Source organism: Drosophila erecta, unplaced genomic scaffold (genome assembly GCF_003286155.1).
Source record: "Drosophila erecta strain 14021-0224.00,06,07 unplaced genomic scaffold, DereRS2 tig00000307-arrow-arrow-pilon, whole genome shotgun sequence".
Taxonomy (NCBI): Eukaryota; Metazoa; Arthropoda; class Insecta; order Diptera; family Drosophilidae; genus Drosophila; species Drosophila erecta.
In genome coordinates, this window is record NW_020825221.1 from 437,532 (window position 1) to 457,324 (window position 19,793).

Sequence of the window (19,793 nt, forward strand, 5' to 3'; positions counted from 1 at the left end):
ACAAAGGAGCTATCAGTTGAGCATCGAGCCGAGATTGTCACTAAATTTAAGGCTGGTACTTCTGCATCCAAATTAGCTGAGTTGTACAAAATTTCACGAAAAACTGTGTACAATTTAGTTAAAAAACAGGACACACTGGAAAATTTGGAAAATAAAAAGAGAACTGCCCGAAAAGTTGCATTGAACCCAAGAGACTGCAGACACATTATAGGAGTTGTACTAAGTAATCCCACCATAAGTACCGTTAAAATTGTTTCAGCTTCGAAAAATTTAATTGGAAAACATATTAGCGATAGTACACTGCGTCGCAGAATGAAGGAAGTTGACATCAACACCTACGTTGTTCGTGCAGTAGTTGATATTACCCCAAGAAACAAGGAAAAACGTCTCGCATTTGCCTTGGAGTATAAAGAGAAGCCTCTCGAGTTCTGGTTTGATGTTTTATGGACTGATGAAGTTGCGTTTCAGTTTCAGGGATCATTTAGCAAGCAATTTATGCATCTCCCAAAACAACTAAAGGGTAATGCCGTCAAGCCAATCAATCGGTTTGGTGGTGGCATGGTGATGTTCTGGGGCTGTTTAAGCTACTATGGATTTGGAGACATGGTACCGATAGAGGGTACACTAAATCAAACAGGATATCTCCATATCTTAAATGAGCACGCATTAACCTCAGAAAATAGACTGTTCTCCACGAATGACTGGATCTTGCAGCAGGACAATGCTCCATGCCACAAGGGCCGAGTACCAACCAAGTTCTTGAAAGACATAAATCAGGCGGTACTTCCATGGCCCGCACAAAGCCCCGATCTGAACATTATCGAAAATGTCTGGACTTATGTTAAGAGTCAGAGGACATTTGCAAGAGATCGCCAGCGCGATGAAACTATAGCCGAAATTATGGAAATTTATTTATAAATAAAATATAGTATAAGTGCAAGTATTATAATACCAAGTATAGGTAATGTAACAATTTGTAATGTGTTGTATGTATCAGTGTGATCTAATGGTTCTAATTTTGTTACATTGTTATTAATATAAACCGTTTGTGTGTAGTCTAGAGTTGTGCTTTTTGAATTTCGCGGCTATGTACAAAGCGCTACAGAGCTCGTATCTGGCAATACTATACATAATTTGAAAGGTACATATAATTTGAACCTACAAAACGACGCTATGCATGATTAGTTTGGATATTGCGTTCAACAGTTATAGACGTGTAAACATGGAGTTCACTAACGCCGAAATTCACGCTATTTTAAAGTTTTCCTTCGTTAAAGGCAAATCCGCTAGAGAAACGTTCCGTGAGATTAATGGTGTTTTGGGGGATGGTACTCTATCACTTCGAACCGCGGAGGAATGGTTTCGACGATTCAGAGCCGGTGAAAACGACACCATGGATAAGCCAGCCGGCGGAAGACCTGTGACGACAAATACCGATCAAATCATGGAATACATCGAGTTAGACCGGCATGTGGCATCTCGTGACATCGCCCAGGAGATGGTAGTTAGTCACCAAACCATTTTAAACCATCTGCAGAAGGCTGGATACAAAAAAAAGCTTGATGTTTGGGTGCCGCATGATTTGACGCAAAAAACCTTCTGGACCGAATCAACGCCTGCGATATGCTCCTGAAACGGAACGAACTCGACCCATTCTTGAAGCGGATGGTGACTGGCGACGAAAAATGGATCACATACGACAATATCAAGCGAAAACGGTCGTGGTCGAAGGCCGGTGAATCGTCCCAAACAGTGGCCAAGCCGGGATTGACGGCCAGGAAGGTGGGATTGGAAGGGAATCATCCACTATGAGCTGCTCCCATATGGCCAGACACTTAATTCTACCATCTACTGCTAACGACTGGACCGCTTGAAGCAGGCGATCGACCAGAAGCGTCCAGAATTGGCCAACAGGAAGGGTGTAGTGTTCCACCAGGACAACGCCAGACCACACACTTCGTTGATGACTCGTCAGAAGCTACGGAAGCTCGGATGGGAGGTTTTATCGCATCCACCATATAGCCCGGACATAGCGCCAAGTGATTACCACCTGTTCCTGTCCATGGCGAATGCCCTTGGTGGTGTAAAGTTGAACTCAAAAGAGGCTTGTGAAAAGTGGCTGTCCGAGTTCTTCGCAAATTAGGAGGGGGGCTTCTACGAGGGAGGTATTATGAAGTTGCCGTCTAGATGGAAACAGATTATCGAACAAAACGGCGCATATTTTAACTAAATCCGATCACTGTATCACTTTTTATAAAGCATTGAATAAAGAGCAAAAAAGCAGAAGGGAGCTATTTGCCAACCTATTATTATTAAAATTTGGAAAAATAGTAGCAAACGACGAGCTCTATGTATTTGTCAGATTTAAGCCTGTTTATTGCAAAATTGAATTCTTGAGGCAGGACCAGCGCACCTTAAAATCGCGAACTTCAAATATATTTCCACGTCGCAAGCTGAATACTCTAAAAACATATTTTCTATTATAAAGTAATTTATGAAACTAATTAGGTATTATTATGTTCATTTTTTCACCTATTACTATTTATTACTATAATAATTATCATGTTACAGCAATGCAAAATTAGAGTTTTTTACTTGGTGGCAATCAAGTAAAATTAATATAGATTGAAAGTCCATATACTTCTGAAGTGACGGGTATATTTTGTCAAATTTACAATATTTGAGCATACGTGTGCACACATGTGATTGACTGTCGCTGTGTGCGGCTCTTGAACAAAAATTAGAGAGAGCCTGGAGCCAGCTTTAGAGCGAGCACGAAAACATCGTGTTATTATTCTTGCGTCTTTGGTTTGGAAGTGAAGGTCGGAAAGGAAGAGCTAGGGAATATTGTATTAAATATTGGAAAGTGGTCGCTACCATTAAGGTCGTCGATCACTAGTTCAGCAGAGATTGTGAGTTAAGTAGTGGGTAGGAGATTTAGGAGAATATAATCTGAAAGATCTATAAAGATTTAAAAACACAATATTTTTGTTTTTCAATTTTGAGAATTAAATAAATTGCTGCGGTACCGACGCGGCAACATAGGCAACATACGTTCAACAAAGTTTCTATTAAATTTGGCAATAACTTTTTAGTTTTAAATTCTAAAACTCAATCCGAATATAGAGTGGCTTATAATAGCACACTAAATTATTGTATAGAAATTCAATAGCAATGACGTGACAGTTCATCGATTCTAAAATAACACGTTGACCCATCATAATTTATATAACTTGGTTTATCTATCGATTGCGCAATTGTACAGAAATTATTCAATCCGTTGGAACTACAAATTTACGTTTTGCCATCACCAATTTCAGTAATTTTTAGGTGAATAATTTTTTATAACTATCGTCAAAAAGCTTTTTTCCGTAAACAAGCATTTATTGCAGTTCATCGGAGAACGATCGGGGAGTTGATCGGAGAATAACAAGCAGTGAAGAAATTACCCTGACAACAATATCAAAGTACATAACGACAGTTTTTTGATTATTACGTATTAGGTTAAATGAATCTACGGATTTGTACGTTTGCCAAAACAGAATTTCTGAATATATGTATATCACATTGGAGTTTCAGATAATGCGTCTTGCAGGTTTGTGTCATATGCATGTATCTGCTAAATATCATTAGAATTGAATTGCTGCTCACCTATCATTTCACGATCAAACTCATCGTGCAACTCGCACGATTGTTTTAATGCAATTTTTGGAAACATATTATTTTAATTATTATCAAATCTGCATTGCACAATTACAAGATAATAAACCAATCAAGATTTCTTGGATGATGACTCATACGAATTAGAATTCGTCACTTCTGTCACTTAATCTTTATATTTTCTCTTGGATGGTAACTCATACGAATTACAATTTCTTCTGTCACTTAACCTTTATATTTTTTCCAAAATTTACGTGAATTTACATACATGTTAATTATATAATGTTAAAAAGCACTCGTATCTGAAATTTTAAAACTCCACGTACCCCCTATATATGAAAATATATTACTAGATCATTTTACAAAAATGTTGAATGTTCAAATCATTTTGTTTTTTTAGGTAGGTCTAACTCTCGAAACAGCTCTGTTAGGAGAGCCCCTGTGGGCACATGTAAAATACTTTCCCACTTTGTAGCCTAACTGATTGCTGATAGAGATCAGTGATGGTGGCCTGGATGGCATTGTTAATATCATTAATGTCCTCAGGGACAACCAGAAATTAAGAGAGGACAGGCGCAGTCGATTTCTTCAATCTGCTACATAGCAACTTAACGAAACGTCTGTTACCTTCTATTATTCTATAATTGCTGATAAAAATAATACATAGTTTTAAATGTTTTTCCAATGTTTACTTAACACAATCGAATTCTTACTATTTCGTTTTCTGTTATTTAGAATTTATTCCATCAATTGAACAACTGTTTGATGAGGATTTGCTTATTGGAAAAGGAGTTACATTGGATTCTATTCGGCCATTGGCGTATTCAACATTAGCTGACCTTGCTCACCACGTTCGTCAAAGCCTAAGTATAGACGTTTTAATAAAAGCAGTGAATCTGTTTTCAAAAAATGTTCATGATGAATCACTTGCTGTGGGAATACAAACCATGTCTTGCAAGCTTTTGTTAAATCTGGTTGATTGCTTACGTCACCACAGTGAAATAGAACCTCAAAGATCAAAGGCTTTACTCTCAAAACTGTTAAAAGTGTTTGTACAAAAATTTGAAACTATAGCTAAAATTCAGCTTCCATTAATAATTCAAAAGTGGTAAGTAAGTTAGTGTATATATTTTAAACTTAAACTAAAAAAAAAACGATAAATCCATAGTTTCACGATCAATGTTTTCTAAGGTTAAGAGCATGGTTGAGATCAGTCACTACCAAACCTTAAAAAAAATATTCTACCTGACACATAAATTCCCTTGAAATTTAGTTAATTTAAGAGATTCTTTGGTTTAAAGTTGGTACGTAAAGTTAACTTTAACTATGTAGTAACGGATATCTGATAGAAGGAATAGTTTGTTTAGTGAATTTTTGTTCTGTGCCCTGGGGATAATCGCTGTGTACGGGTATTGATTAGTCGATGGACGACTAAAGCAACTCCTTTTGTATTCTTCTGAGTTGTATTTAGCTGAATAACGGGCATATGCCTTAGTGACCCTTTAACATCACGAAGTCTTACCCATTATACCTACTTTATTTTGTCTATATTTTAGTAATCACCACGTATCCCTTAATGTAAGCGAGACGCTTAGCTTCCGTTGGATGTAATCTGTTTTAAGGCCATATTTCAATAGTGTCCCCATAAAAAGTTTTAACTGAGTGTTGATATTCCGACAATTTTTATAGTGGCATATGAAATACTGAAAGTTCTAAGCTCTGGTTTGGTTAATATTACCTATCCATCATGCAGAAACGAGTCCACCACTTCGAACTGTAGTGGTCCAGATCTTTTGTTGTCAAGTTCAATATTTTGTATTTAATTAGTTTAGTTTAGTTTGAGCGTACGTGCCGATAGCATATGGCAAGAAAAATAATAAAATGAAAAATTCAAAACATGTTTTTCGAAAATATGTTGCATGACAAAGTGTTTTTGTTGAGGGGACTGGCACTCGTTTATATTAAACAAGGTAGAACGCTATTCTTGAGTTCGTCGATTATCAGATTACACAACATGGAAGAGTTCGAAAAATACATTTTAAAAGTTTTGATTGAGCTAGACAACGTTCTAGCGCAACTAGGGTCGGAAACCTTTTGCCTATTACATACCGTTTTCGCTAACTGTAAGTTGTTAAATACAGGAATCTTAATTGTGTTAGGACTATTTAATTTTCAAAGTTAAAAACCAAATGTAATTAGTCATTTTGCTGCCTAACGTTGGATCACTTCAACAGTGGTTTTTACTTGTAATTGTAGTTTTCTTAAAGACGTTTAACATAAGATCCGATTTGGATTTGGTAGCGCTTTCAACGATGCGATTTGGAAAATAATGAATGACAGGAGTATACATCACGTTTTTCATATCCACAGTAGACGCAACTGTATATATTGTAATATTGTAATTTGGGTTCAAAACAAAGCGAGGGAATACAAAACAAGCCATTGAGAGCTAAGAAATGAATGTATGGACTGCGCAATCGTCCCAATCGACTTTGAAGATAAATGGTATTTTAGAGTTGTATGTAACAGGTATGTAACAGGTAGATTACAGCTTTTACATACTCGATATACATCAAATAAAGTGTCTCATTATGTGTATCCTAAATAATTTAGGCTGGGTTGATGGGGGCCAATTTTACAAGCTATTTTACAAAATATACACTCCGTCTAAAGACACTAGAATAATAAGATGCTTAACGGCCATACTATGGTTTTGCAATATGCAGCCACTTTTTTGGTGGCGGCAATAATTGCAATACAATACAATTACAATGCAAAAAGGACAATATTAGTATCATAGCACAATCATAGTATCCTAGTATAATAATAATAGGTAATATAGGTAATATCTCCCTTCCGCTTTTTTTGCTCTTTATTCAATGCTTTATAAAAAGTGTTACAGTTATCGGATTTAGTTCAAATATGCGCCGTTTTGTTCGATAATCTGTCGGCAACTTCATAATACCTCCCTCGTAGAAGCCCCCCTCCTTATTTGCGAAGAACTCGGACAGCCACTTTTCACAAGCCTCTTTTGAGTTCAACTTTACACCACCAAGGGCATTCGCCATGGACAGGAACAGGTGGTAATCACTTGGCGCTATGTCCGGGCTATATGGTGGATGCGATAAAACCTCCTATCCGAGCTCCCAGACCGTGTGGTCTGGCGTTTTCCTGGTGGAACACTACACCCTTCCTGTTGGCCAATTCTGGACGCTTCTGGTCGATCGCCTGCTTCAAGCGGTCCAGTCGTTAGCAGTAGATGGTAGAATTAAGTGTCTGGCCATATGGGAGCAGCTCATAGTGGATGATTCCCTTCCAATCCCACCAAACACACAGCAAAACCTTCCTGGCCGTCAATCCCGGCTTGGCCACTGTTTGGGACGATTCACGTTTTCGTTTTCGCTTGATATTGTCGTATGTGATCCATTTTTGTCGCCAGTCACCATCCGCTTCAAGAATGGGTCGAGTTCGTTCCGTTTCAGCAGCATATCGCAGGCGTTGATTCGGTCCAGAAGGTTTTTTTTGCGTCAAATCATGCGGCACCCAAACATCAAGCCTTATAACGTACTGTTCATTTCATTGTTTCATTCATTGGTTCATTGCTTATATAATATATTTTTACACTTACATACATTTATACATTTTTGTTTGTTTCGTTAAAGCAAAGGACACTCTGGAGCATTAGTACATTCATCTGGAAACGTTTCCCTATCAAACATTAATGCGCCAGATCTAAAAGACGTACGTGTTACAAAAAATTGATGCAAAACATATTCTTACCGTGTTATATTATTTTAGGACATATCTAACATCCAAGCATCTGCATCTGGATCACAATGGGTTTATTCCGTAAATGTAGCCGAATTTCGAAGCTTAGTTAAAACTCTTGTGGGAGGAGTAAAAACAATAACATGGGGTTTTTTTAACTCAAAGGTAAATAAATAATGCTTTTGTTCCCTTTTTTTTTTTACTATTTTTTTTTTTAAAGTTTCAGCTAACTAACACAAATCTTGCCAATCATGAAAAAATTTTTGGACCTGAAATCGTATGTTCTTACATCGACTTGGTTCACTATGCGATGGAGGCTTTAGATATATACACTATAAACGTTAATCCAAATCAACAGAGAACGTCTGGGTTGATTTCTAGAAGTAAAGAAGAAAAAGAAGTATTGGAGCATTTCAGTGGCATAGTAAGTAATACAATAAAATATTTTTGTTTATTAATTTTTTAAGCCGTTTTCATACATGCGAATCTATCCCTTAACTCCAAGTACCGTAGCAAATGATATTGTTATACCAGTTACTCGTAGAGTAAAAGGGTATACTAGATTCTGTGAAAAGTATGTAACACACAGAAGGAAACGTTTCCGACCATATAAAGTATATATATTGTTGATCAGGATCAATAGCCGGGTCGATCTGCCCATGTTCGTCTGTCCGTATGAACGCCTCGATTTCACTACAAAAGCTAGAATGCTCGACCATAGCATTCTATCTTGATTTTTCCTTAATATTTTCTTTAATATTTTTCTCTTCCGTAATAATCCGGAATCGTTGGCGGGATCGCTGTGCTGCCGAGCGTCTCGCTTCGATGACCCGTCATACCTTCCCTGGCAGCCGGCCGTGTGGTACATTGCCCCTCAGCCTTAGCGGGCTTCTTCCTCCTGGCCGATCTCGGAGTAGGCCTGGCCGTAATCCGACTCGTTGGCAGAGGCGTCCTCCACACGTGGGGCTAACTCCTTTGCGAGGGTGAAGTCGCTCGCTCAGAACGTATTCGCTGGCCGTGGGGGCGTCATAACACTCCTGAAAAATGCGAGTCCGATGTCCGAAGTGTCGATCGAGTTATCTATTTTTAAGGGTAAGTCGGTCAAGTTCTGTGGCTCTTCGCGGACCTCATGTAACTCCCGTTATAACCATTTGCACTGATACCTCCCTTTTGTGAGCCTCTGTAGGTGCTCCAGTGATTGTCGAGACAAAGCGTCGACCACCACGTTTTACTTCCCGCGGCGGTAGTTCACGTCGTATTGATCTTGCTGGAGCTCTAAGGCTTAAGGCCAGGTTGTCGGTATTCACCAGCACCTATAGCGTAAGTCTAGCGTGGAAATGAATATAGCGTTCCTCAGTCGCTCCAGGATATGGTTGACACGCATGTGCCCTATGGCACTATGGGGGCTTTGTGAAGGCTCTATGCATCCCTGTAAGGCCTGTTCGTCTATAATTCGTTGCTTGGCCGAGTTCTTCGGGAAGTAGCGTGTTTGATCAGTCGGTCGTCTCTCATGGTTATTCGGTGCTCTGCTATTCTAGCACATTCCTTCGAATTGTGCCAGCTGTTCGTTAAGGAACGCTTGTATTCCTGGCTTTCGGGGTTTGGTACTCCATGTCTCTGGGTCTTCACCTCTTGGGTGTGTTGTCCTCGGGGGAGGTCAGCGGCTTCCTCTGAGTCGGGATCGTCCCGTGGTTCTTCTCTGTTATTCTCCTCTGGCGTTTCCTGGTGTTCTCTGGTGTCTTTCCTTTTGTTCCTCTCGACGAAGTTCAGCTCTGGTATCCTTCCACTGTTCCGTAGTCCCAAGCCATCCGGCTCATCTGGCCTCATCCTTCGTTGTCCTTCGAGTGTATTTGTATCCTGATCGTTCCGTGATCCTGTGTCATGATCAGTAATAACTAGCCTTGGTTCCGGGGTCGGTGTTTGTATTGCCCTTCGTTGTCGTGGTCGGGGCTGTGGCTCCGTTTGGGTGTTCTGTTCCATGTCATTGTATTCACCTGGGTCGCGATCTCTAGGTCTTCGTCGAGGCAGGGTAAGGCTTGCCGTTCCACATTGGAGGGTGAGAAGACCAGAAGGGACACTTGGATCGTCTTTCGTGCGAGCGTTACGTCCGCCATGGACAGCTTTGTGATTTCCACACGAGACGCGACAGCCAGATTGATCTGTGTACGGATTTCACGAAACTGATGATGTTGCCCTTCTAAAACTTCTTGAGGCCCCGGTGTCGATGGTGGCTAGACGCATGTGACCACCAATGTCGACTTCGACGCCGACCCTTTCCCTCTCTATCCTCAATTGTGCGATTACTGGTGGTGCTCGGCTGAGTTGTTCCACGGCGGATTCCGCCGATCGCGGGGACACGTTTCGTTTCCCGTTTGTGGTCGCCGGCTGTGCGGACTCCTCGCGCCCGCAGTGCCAGCAGTAGTACTGTCGAGGGTTTCAACAGTCGTGGTTAAGGTGGCCAGGCTCCCCAAAATTTCAGCACGCATCTCCTACGTCAATTCTGTGGCCAGACGCCATCACTCTATTAGCCCTAGCCGGCGTCGGTGGTCTAGCTTTGGGTGGTGCGCGTGGGGCATATCCCTGGCTATTTCCCATGGAAAACGCGGGCTGACTTTGGCTTTGGGCAAATGAATAATGTACCGGCGTGCTAAGATAATATTGTTTGTTGTTACCGCACCCTAGGCTCCGTTCTTTGACGGCTTCAAACTTAGTGTCCAGATGGACCAGTTCCCGAATTCCCGAATGGTCTGAAACTCGCTGCGTCCGGATGTACACTTAATATAGAGCAGCGTTTTCATAATCTATTCAACTCTTGTTCTTCGATGTAGCCAGCGCGACGCATGAGAAAACGAAGGTCTAACATGTAGTCGTGGATTTCTTCCCGGAAGGTGGCACAATCGGCCCTTTAGAGGCGGTTGGTTTGGATCCATTTGTCGGCTTTGCTCGTCAGCAGTTCTATACCGTAGGATAATGCGCAGTTTTCAACTTTCTCGACAAAAGCTAGTAGGTCAGAATACCCATCGAATTGTAGATGGAGCTTGCGCTGGTGAGGTGGCCGCTAGGGCCGTGTACCGCCTTTCCAGGTCAGAGAGTCGGGCCCATACTTTTTGGGTTTGCTCCGAATCTTTCACTTGCGCCAACCGATCGAACTTTCTAACGGGCACGCCGCTTGGAGGATGGGTGGTAAGGCGCCACTACGTGAAACTTCGGAATACGGGAGGCAATGCGGTATGAAGAAAATGCGGTGGATAATGTTCACAGGATTTCTTTATTATCATTACTTGATGGCTGGTTTATTGTTGCTCTGCAGGGCGTGGCGTTGCGTAGCCCGATTCTCACGATCGCTATCGCGGCTACCCTGCGAAACACGTGGGTTTGCTACTCGCGCCAGAGCTCCAAGAAAACACGTCTGCACTCGCTGGCTGACGGAAACGCAAGAGAGCGGCTGAAAGCAGCTAGCGATCGTACCTCAACTTTTTTTAAAATTGGTAAAACTTTTCCCGAAACGTTTCAATTGATGAAACATCTTTATGGCGATAATTGCCTATCCCGTGGCAGAGTGCACGAGTGGATGTGCAACTTTTTCACCTAAAATTCCATAGAAACTGTAAATTCATTAAAAATCAGCCGAAATCATCATTGAAATTCGTGGAAATAGAATTGAAACATCGATTTATCTAATTTTGAACGAACATTTGGGCTTACAAAATGTGTGTGCACGATTTGTTCCGCACAAATTGACTGACGACAAAATTCCTCCGAATTCAACATTCGAAGGACATCATTAAAGAGGCAAAAATAATACATGAACTTTCTTTACGAGATTATGACTGGTAACAAAACGTGGAATTTTCAATATGACCCCGAAACGAAACGTCAGAGTACTGAATGGAAGGCGCCGGACGAGCCAAAGCCCAAAAAATCGGGCCTGGAGAAGTCAAAAGTGAAGGCAATACTTATTTGTTTTTAAGATTTCAAAGGGTATTGTCCACAAAGAATTTGTGCAGTACCTTGGAGTTTTGAAGCGCTTGGTGCGCCGTATTCGACGTGTTCGGCCCGAATACCGCGATGATGGAAGTTGGCGTTTGTTGCACGATAATGCGCCGCCTCATCGATCAACGCTTGTGGCCGATTATATTACCAAAATTCACATAATAGGTTGGCAAATATCTCCCTTCCCCTTTTTTGCTCTTTATTCAATGCTTTATAAAAAGTGTTACAGTTAGTTAAAATATGCGCCGTTTTGTTTGATAATCTGTTTCCATCTAGACGGCAACTTCATAATACTTCCCTCGTAGAAGCCCCCCTCCTTATTTGCGAAGAACTCGGACAGCCACTTTTCACAAGCCTCTTTTGAGTTTAACTTTACACCACCAAGGGCATTCGCCATGGACAGGAACAGGTGGTAATCACGGCGCTATGTCCGGGCTATATGGTGGATGCGATAAAACCTCCCATCCGAGCTCCCAAGGCTTCTGACGAGTCATCAACGAAGTGTGTGGTCTGGCGTTATCCTGGTGGAACACTACACCCTTCCTGTTGGCCAATTCTGGACGCTTCTGGTCGATCGCCTGCTTCAAGCGGTCCAGTTGTTCGCAGTAGATGGTAGAATTAAGCGTCTGGCCATATGAGAGCAGGTCATAGTGGATGATTCCCTTCCAATCCCACCTTCCTGGCCGTCAATCCCGGCTTGGCCACTGTTTGGGACGATTCACCGGCCTTCGACCACGACCGTTTTCGCTTGATATTGTCGTATGTGATCCATTTTTCGTCGCCAGTCACCATCCGCTTCAAGAATGGGTCGAGTTCGTTCCGTTTCAGGAGCATATCGCAGGCGTTGATTCGGTCCAGAAGGTTTTTTGCGTCAAATCATGCGGCACCCAAACATCAAGCTTTTTTTTGTATCCAGCCTTCTGCAGATGGTTTAAAATGGTTTGGTGACTAACTACCATCTCCTGGGCGATGTCACGAGATGCCACATGCCGGTCTAACTCGATGTATTCCATGATTTGATCGGTATTTGTCGTCACAGGTCTTCCGCCGGCTGGCTTATCCATGGTGTCGTTTTCACCGGCTCTGAATCGTCGAAACCATTCCTCCGCGGTTCGAAGTGATAGAGTACCATCCCCCAAAACACCATTAATCTCACGGAACGTTTCTCTAGCGGATTTGCCTTTAACGAAGGAAAACTTTAAAATAGCGCGAATTTCGGCGTTAGAGAACTCCATGTTTACACGTCTATAACTGAACGCAATATCCAAACTAATCATGCATAGCGTCGTTTTGTAGGTTATGTCAAGACCTTTCAAATTATGTATAGTATACGAGCTCTGTAGCGCTTTGTACATAGCCGCGAAATTCAAAAGACAAAAAGGCGGAAGGGAGATATTTGCCAAACTAATATTAACAATCAACCACTCCCCCTACTGACCTGATATGGCACCGTGCGACTTCTACCTTTTCGGAAAAATGCATTTGCCGATGAAAGGAAAGCGTTATGCAGACGTGGAGGAAATTCAAAAGGTTTGCACCGTCATTCTGGCGGCCATACCGGGCAACGAGCTAAAACACTCGTTCGACATGCTTTTGGACTATTTTGAATAAAATTAATTGATTTTGCCGATAAACCCATTTCTTCTGTCTTTTTTTAAAAGTCCTGTTTTCTTTGGAACGCACCTTGTATATATTTTTGGTCAGAATCCATAGCCATGTCCGGCTGTCCGTCGTAATTTTAGGAACTATAAAAGCTTAAAAGTTGGGATTAGACATACAGATTCAGGAGACATCGACGCAGCGCAAGTTTATTAAATGATGTTGCCATGCCATCTCTACCGCCCAAAACTGCCGCGCCCACACTTTTTAGAAATGTTTTGATATTTCATAATTTTTTTGTTTGTCTTGTAAAAAAACTTTTTGCAACGCAAATTCTATCATAGTCCAGAAAATTATGAAATTTCTCGTTTGCACTTCCACCAGCTGAGTAACGGGTATCTGATAGTCGGGTATCTCGACTACAGCACTTGTTGTAACTCGGTTTATCTATCGATTGCCCAATTGTACAGAAATGGATCAATCTTTTGGAACTACAGATTTGCTATTTGCTTCTCCAATGTCAGTCATTTTTAGGTAAATATGCAGTGTCAGTGTCATTTTATATACTTATAGTCAAACAGAATGATCGGGAAGTTGACAGGCAGTGACGAAATTAGATTGATAGCAATATTAAAGCACATAAAGACAGTTTTTGTTTAGTATGTATTAGATTAAATGATTCTACGGATTTTTAATGGCGATTGTACATTTGCCAAAACAGAATTTCTGAATATACAAGGATACCTTATATGGTCGGAACGGCTTCTTCTGCCTGTTACATATTTCTTAACAAATCTAGCCTAGCGAATCTTGATGTCATTGCTATTAATTTAAAGAATTTATTGTGCTAATATAAGCCACTGTATTATCGAATTAAGTTATAAAATTGTAAACTAAAATTTTATTGCAAAATATAGTTAAAACTACGATCTAACCATAAGTTGCCTGTTTGAATCGGTAACTCAGCCTTTTACTTAATTCTCGAAATCGAAAAACAAAAGATATTGTTTATTCAAATCTTTTTGACATTGTTTTCATTTATGAATTAAATAGCAAAGCACGCCACTAGGGACACCTTCAAACAATTGCTGGTCTTAGAAACTAAATTTAACAGCATGAAACAAATCAGCTATGTATGTGAACCTAGCGGTGGTCTTGCCAAGTTTTTGAGGCTGATGCGATTCGCGGTGCATATATTATATTTGATATTGAAACAACGTGACAAGCAGAATATTTGATAAAGACCTCATAAATCATAAAAAGGAAGTTCTTAGCAAGCGTAAAAAATAGTCAATAGATCTATGGAATTGGCTTTATGCTTCGGTATCCGAAGTAATTATCTTACATTATTTTAATTCTTATTAATCATTGCTTGTTTTTATTTATTTAACAGTTTTTAATGATGCACTCCCAAAACTTTCAAGAAATATTTTCTACTACAATAAATTTCTTGGTGGAAAGGATATACAAAAATCAGTCCTTACAAGTGATAGCGAACTCCTTTTTAGCAAATCCTACTACTTCACCTCTGTTTGCCACTGTGCTGGTTGAATATCTTTTGAACAAAATGGAAGATATGGGATCAAACTTGGAGCGTTCAAACTTGTATCTACGGTTATTTAAGTTGGTTTTCGGAAGTGTAAGTCTTTTTCCAGTTGAAAATGAACAAATGTTGCGCCCGCATCTCCATAAAATAGTCAATAGATCTATGGAATTGGCTTTAATATCGGAGGAGCCGTATAACTATTTTTTACTTCTGAGGGCGTTGTTTAGGTCAATTGGAGGAGGAAGCCATGACCTTTTATACCAAGAGTTTCTGCCACTTCTACCAAACCTTTTAGAAGGATTAAATCGCTTACAGAGCGGGTTTCATAAACAGCACATGCGAGATCTTTTCGTGGAACTCTGCCTTACAGTTCCAGTCCGCTTGTCATCTTTATTACCTTATTTACCAATGTTAATGGACCCTTTAGTTTCTGCGTTAAACGGATCTCCTACATTAATAAGTCAGGTAATTACAGTTGTCTTTAAATTTACAATTAATATAATGTTACGTTTTCTTTTAATGAGTATTCATTTTACATATTTAAGCCGACAGTTTTATTGTACATGTTATTTGTTGAGTAAGAGTGTATACTGTATTTGTTCATTTGGTATTAGCAAAGACACTACAATAATAAGATGCGTACAACGCCACACGATTTTTTTGCACACGATTTTTTTGTGCTGGATCTAGAGCTGGTTCCAGGCTCTCTCGATTTTTTGTTCAAGAGAGAGCACTCTACAGCCAGTAGCTCTCTTGTACGCATACAGCGACAGTCAATCAAATGTGTGCACACGTATGCTCATATATTGTAAATTTGACAAAATATACCCTCCACCTCAGAAGTTTATGGACTTTCAATCTATATTATTTGTACTCGATTGCCACCAAGTAAAAAACTCTAATTTTGCCTTAACATGATAATTATTTCAATAAATCATAGAAATAGTAATAGGTGAAAAAATGAACATAATAATACCTAATTAATTTCATAAATTACTTTATACTAGAAAATTTGTCGTCAGAGTATTCAGCTTGCGACGGGGAAAAATATTTAAATGGAGTTATTCTTAGTAGCGCGTTGGTCCTGCCTCAAGAATTCAATTTTGCAATAAACAGGTTGCATTTAAGTTATTCAACTATTTAGTATATTTATAACTACAAATTAGTAGTATACAAGTAAAAAAATATGCATACTTATGTAAATGACCAATTTTCAGTATTTGAAATGCCAATATTATATTGTTGAATGTTTCTTTTGTATTCTAATTTGAAATTTTAAAAAACCGCTTAATTTTGGGTGGGTAGAAAAGCGTGCCAAATTTGTTGTTTCTTCATTTAGTTCCTCCTAATCCATTTGCGTAAAGCTGACAAATACATAGAGCTTATCGTTAACTATTTTTCCAAATTTTAATAACATCCGCATTTATATTCAATAAAACTTTATATGTAAAGTTCAGTTGTAAATGGAAGCTAATTCAATCGTCGATTTTAACTAACAAATATAAAAAAACTTCTTAAAAAAAGATAATAGCATCGATAACGTCAATTTTTAATAATATTTTATTAGATCATATTACAACGAAATTTACCAAAACAATAATCAAATTCGTTTCTTAGATCAAAATTAATTTCGTACGTAAAATCGTCTTCTAGCCCAACTATGCACACATGTACACTTTTGCTTACTGTTTTTACTCACACAAGCAAGTGAATTCTACTTTTAGATTTCTATGCTCTGAAAAAAGAGCGCCACCAAAAAAGTGGCTGCATAGTGCAAAACCAATGTATGGTCTTTACGCATCTTATTATTCTAGTGTCTTTTGTATAAAGGAGCATTTGGTATGAAACGGTATAAAGTACATATATATATTCTTAGTCATGATCGTTTATTTTTTACCGAGATTTAGCTTAAGCGCATTTTAACGAGTAAAAACCTAGTGACAAAACTATGTAAAAAATAATGAATTAAACAAGAAAGAATAAATAGTCGATTTCCCCGACTATCAGGTATTGATTTCATAATTTACAATTTAAAACTCATGCAACAAATCATGGGTAATCTACAAGCTGACCAAGCAAATTAATTGCTCAGGACTACAAACTAATTCAAGTCTGTGAAACAAAACACACAAAGCTTATAATGCAGCATGAATCAATCTCTTGTCCTGAAGGCTTCGATCAAAATGCAATAAATCGATGTTTCAATTGTATTTCCATGAATATCAATGATGCTTTTATCTGATTTTTATAAATTCACGCACAGTTTCTATGGAATTTTCGGTGATCACGGATTTTGGTAGGCCCACATCGTAATTTATGTCCTCACGACCACTTTGAAAACTTTGAAACCACTCGTGCACTCTGCTACGGAATTGGCAATCATCGCCATAAACTTGTTTCATCAATTGAAACGTTTCGGTAAAAGTTTTAGCAATTTTAAAACAAAATTTAATGTTGGCTCTTTGTTCAAAGCACATTTTCGCACCGATGACAAATCATATTGACACTTAAAACGCAATATCTTAAGATCCAATAGATGAAATGTCATGATATTTTTACAGGAAGTCGATAAAGGATGGTATATTCTAACGCACTAGTAGACATATAGATGTATTTACCGAACTACTGCTTTTTGACTACTCCCGTGATGGGTTGGAGTATTGGCAAAGTGTTCCTATCTATGTCGCTAGGCCTTTTTTTTGAGTCAATTGCTGACGAACTTTGCCTATAACCGGAAAAGAATTACTTTGGGAACGATTGTTGGACTTCCGTCGGACTGACTATACCCGTCAATTGCGAACGGCACCCCTTCCTTGGCTTCTAGATTCTCGGCTAATGGATGCATCACCGAAACTAATAGACGTTTGTGACCCATAACCCTTTAAACTAAACTGTTTAAATCGGACGAACTATATTTGGTACAGTAAAGAAAAGGATACAGCGTGGTAAAATCAATTAACAGCATCAGCCTGATATGTATGTTACATATAATATAGAATTCATTTTCGGGTTCTATAGCTCGAAACTAATATACATCAAAAACAAAGACGTTTGAACTGTTTGCATTTCTGATCTTACCTACAATACGTTTGCCTGATCATATAGTTCGTCGAGATCGTTTTATCATTGTTCTATCGAATAGTTCTATCGTTCGATAGAACGTCGAGATCTCAGGAACTACAAAAGCTATAATGTTGAGATTAGGCATGCAGAGACATACACGCAGCTCAAGTTTGTTTCCAAATGTTTCCCCGCCTACTCTAACACCCACAAACCGTCCAAAAATGTTACGCCCACACGTTTGAAAAAAGTTGTGAAATTTTATCATTATTTTGTTAGTTTGGTAAAATTATAACAATTAGGAGAAAAACTATTTGCCACGCCGACTTTAACGCCCAGAAACCAAATAAAACTTTTAACACACTTTTAAAAATTTTGTTTTTAATATTTTTGTTAGTTTGGTACATTTCTATCGATTTGCCGAAAAACTTTTTGCACCGCCCACAAGCCGACCAAACACTCGCACACACCCCACTCCCACACCCCACACTTAAAAACTTTTTAGTTTTTTTTTTTCCATTTTATTCTTTTTTTCCTAATTACTACAGATATTAAAGTTAAAATTTCTCGTTTGCACTTCCATTACCTGAGTAACGGGTATCTGATAGTCGGGGAACTCAAATAAAGCATTCTATATTGTTTTAGTTTATTTTGTGTTTTCTATGTACATTATTGGTTATTCTATAATATATAAGGAAATTTTACACCGAATTTTTTCTTTTTAGGGCCTGCGAACCTTGGAGCTTTGCGTTGATAATTTGCAGCCTGACTTTTTGTATGATCATATACAACCCGTAAGAGCTGCTTTGATGCAAGCCTTGTGGAAAACTTTAAGAAATCAGGACAACGCCGCTTTGGTTGCCTTTCGCGTTCTTGGAAAATTTGGTGGCGGAAATCGAAAAATGATGGTGGAGCCACAAGCTTTGTCGTACATTCGAAACGACAAACCAACCATTTCGATTGTAACCTATTTTCAGGAATATGAAACACCAATAGATTTTCCTGTTGATGAGGCGATTAAGTCCGCCTTTAGAGCATTGGGATCAAATTCTACTGACCAGTTTTATAGGAGGCAAAGCTGGGAAGTAATCCGGTGCTTCCTTGCTGCATTTATTAGTTTGGATGATGAAAAACATATGTTGCTGAAACTTTTTACACATGTAGATTTTGTTGAAAATAAAATTATGAATTGGTCTACATTTCAACATAAAGTCGGAAACGAAGCTGTGCGAGAAACTCATCAGACAGCTCTTATAGGAATGTTGGTTGCATCAGCAACAAAGGACTTGCGTGATTCAGTGTGCCCAGTTATGGCAGCTGTTGTCAGACATTATACTATGGTAGCTATTGCACAACAGGCAGGACCTTTTCCACAAAAAGGATACCAAGCCACACATGGAATTGACCCCATGATATTAATAGATGCTTTAGCCTCTTGCATGGGACATGAAGAAAAAGAGTTATGCAAACCAGGAATAGCTTGTATGGGTATTATTCTTGACACTGCAACAAATATTATGGGTAATAAAGAAAGAGCTTGTAAATTGCCGATAATCCAATATCTAGCTGAAAAAATGGTATCCTTATGCTATGATCGGCCATGGTACTCAAAAGTAGGCGGTTGCCAAGCTATTCAGTTTTTATGCAAGCATATGTCTTTGCGAGCCCTTTTTCAAAACCTCTTTAATTTTTTAAAAGCGTTCATGTTTGTACTAATGGACCTAGAGGGAGATGTTTCTAATGGTGCTATTGAAATTACAAAGAATTATATGAAGAGCATGTTGGAAATTTGTTTAACTCCAATAAGCGACTGTTATAAAAATATAGATCTAAAAGATTTACAAGTCAAAGCCACTTATGAAGTTATTCACGAACTTGTGCGACACATCACAAGCCCTAATACCATTGTTAGGGAAGAATCTATGATACTACTTAAACATATTGGAACAATACAATCCAAAACCGTTTCTGAAGTTATGGATCCGCATAAAGATGTTCTCGCTGACATTATACCGCCGAAGAAGCATTTATTGAGACATCAACCCGCAAATGCGCAAATTGGACTAATGGATGGCAATACATTCTGCACTACTTTGGAGCCACGACTTTTTACAATTGGTAAGCTAAATGGTTTTCTTAAAAAAGTTTTAATTTTTTCTACTTTGTT

General features: G+C 39.1%; 1 protein-coding gene across 3 annotated transcripts in view; it reads left to right on the top strand.

Annotated features, from left to right (window-relative positions):
- LOC6541212 (transcription-associated protein 1) overlaps positions 1-19,793 on the top strand; it is a 111,493-nt gene that overhangs the window by 48,058 nt on the left and 43,642 nt on the right. For 2 of the 3 annotated variants that reach the window (XM_026983530.1, XM_026983529.1), the window contains 6 exons: positions 4,396-4,768; positions 7,323-7,401; positions 7,459-7,593; positions 7,649-7,852; positions 14,414-15,031; positions 18,352-19,744. In XM_026983530.1, the coding sequence (XP_026839331.1) occupies positions 4,396-4,768; positions 7,323-7,401; positions 7,459-7,593; positions 7,649-7,852; positions 14,414-15,031; positions 18,352-19,744 (2,802 nt within the window). Of the gene's footprint in view, positions 1-4,395; positions 4,769-7,322; positions 7,402-7,458; positions 7,594-7,648; positions 7,853-14,413; positions 15,032-18,351; positions 19,745-19,793 lie in introns of those variants that run through there. The other variant, XM_026983531.1, reaches the window with a different exon arrangement.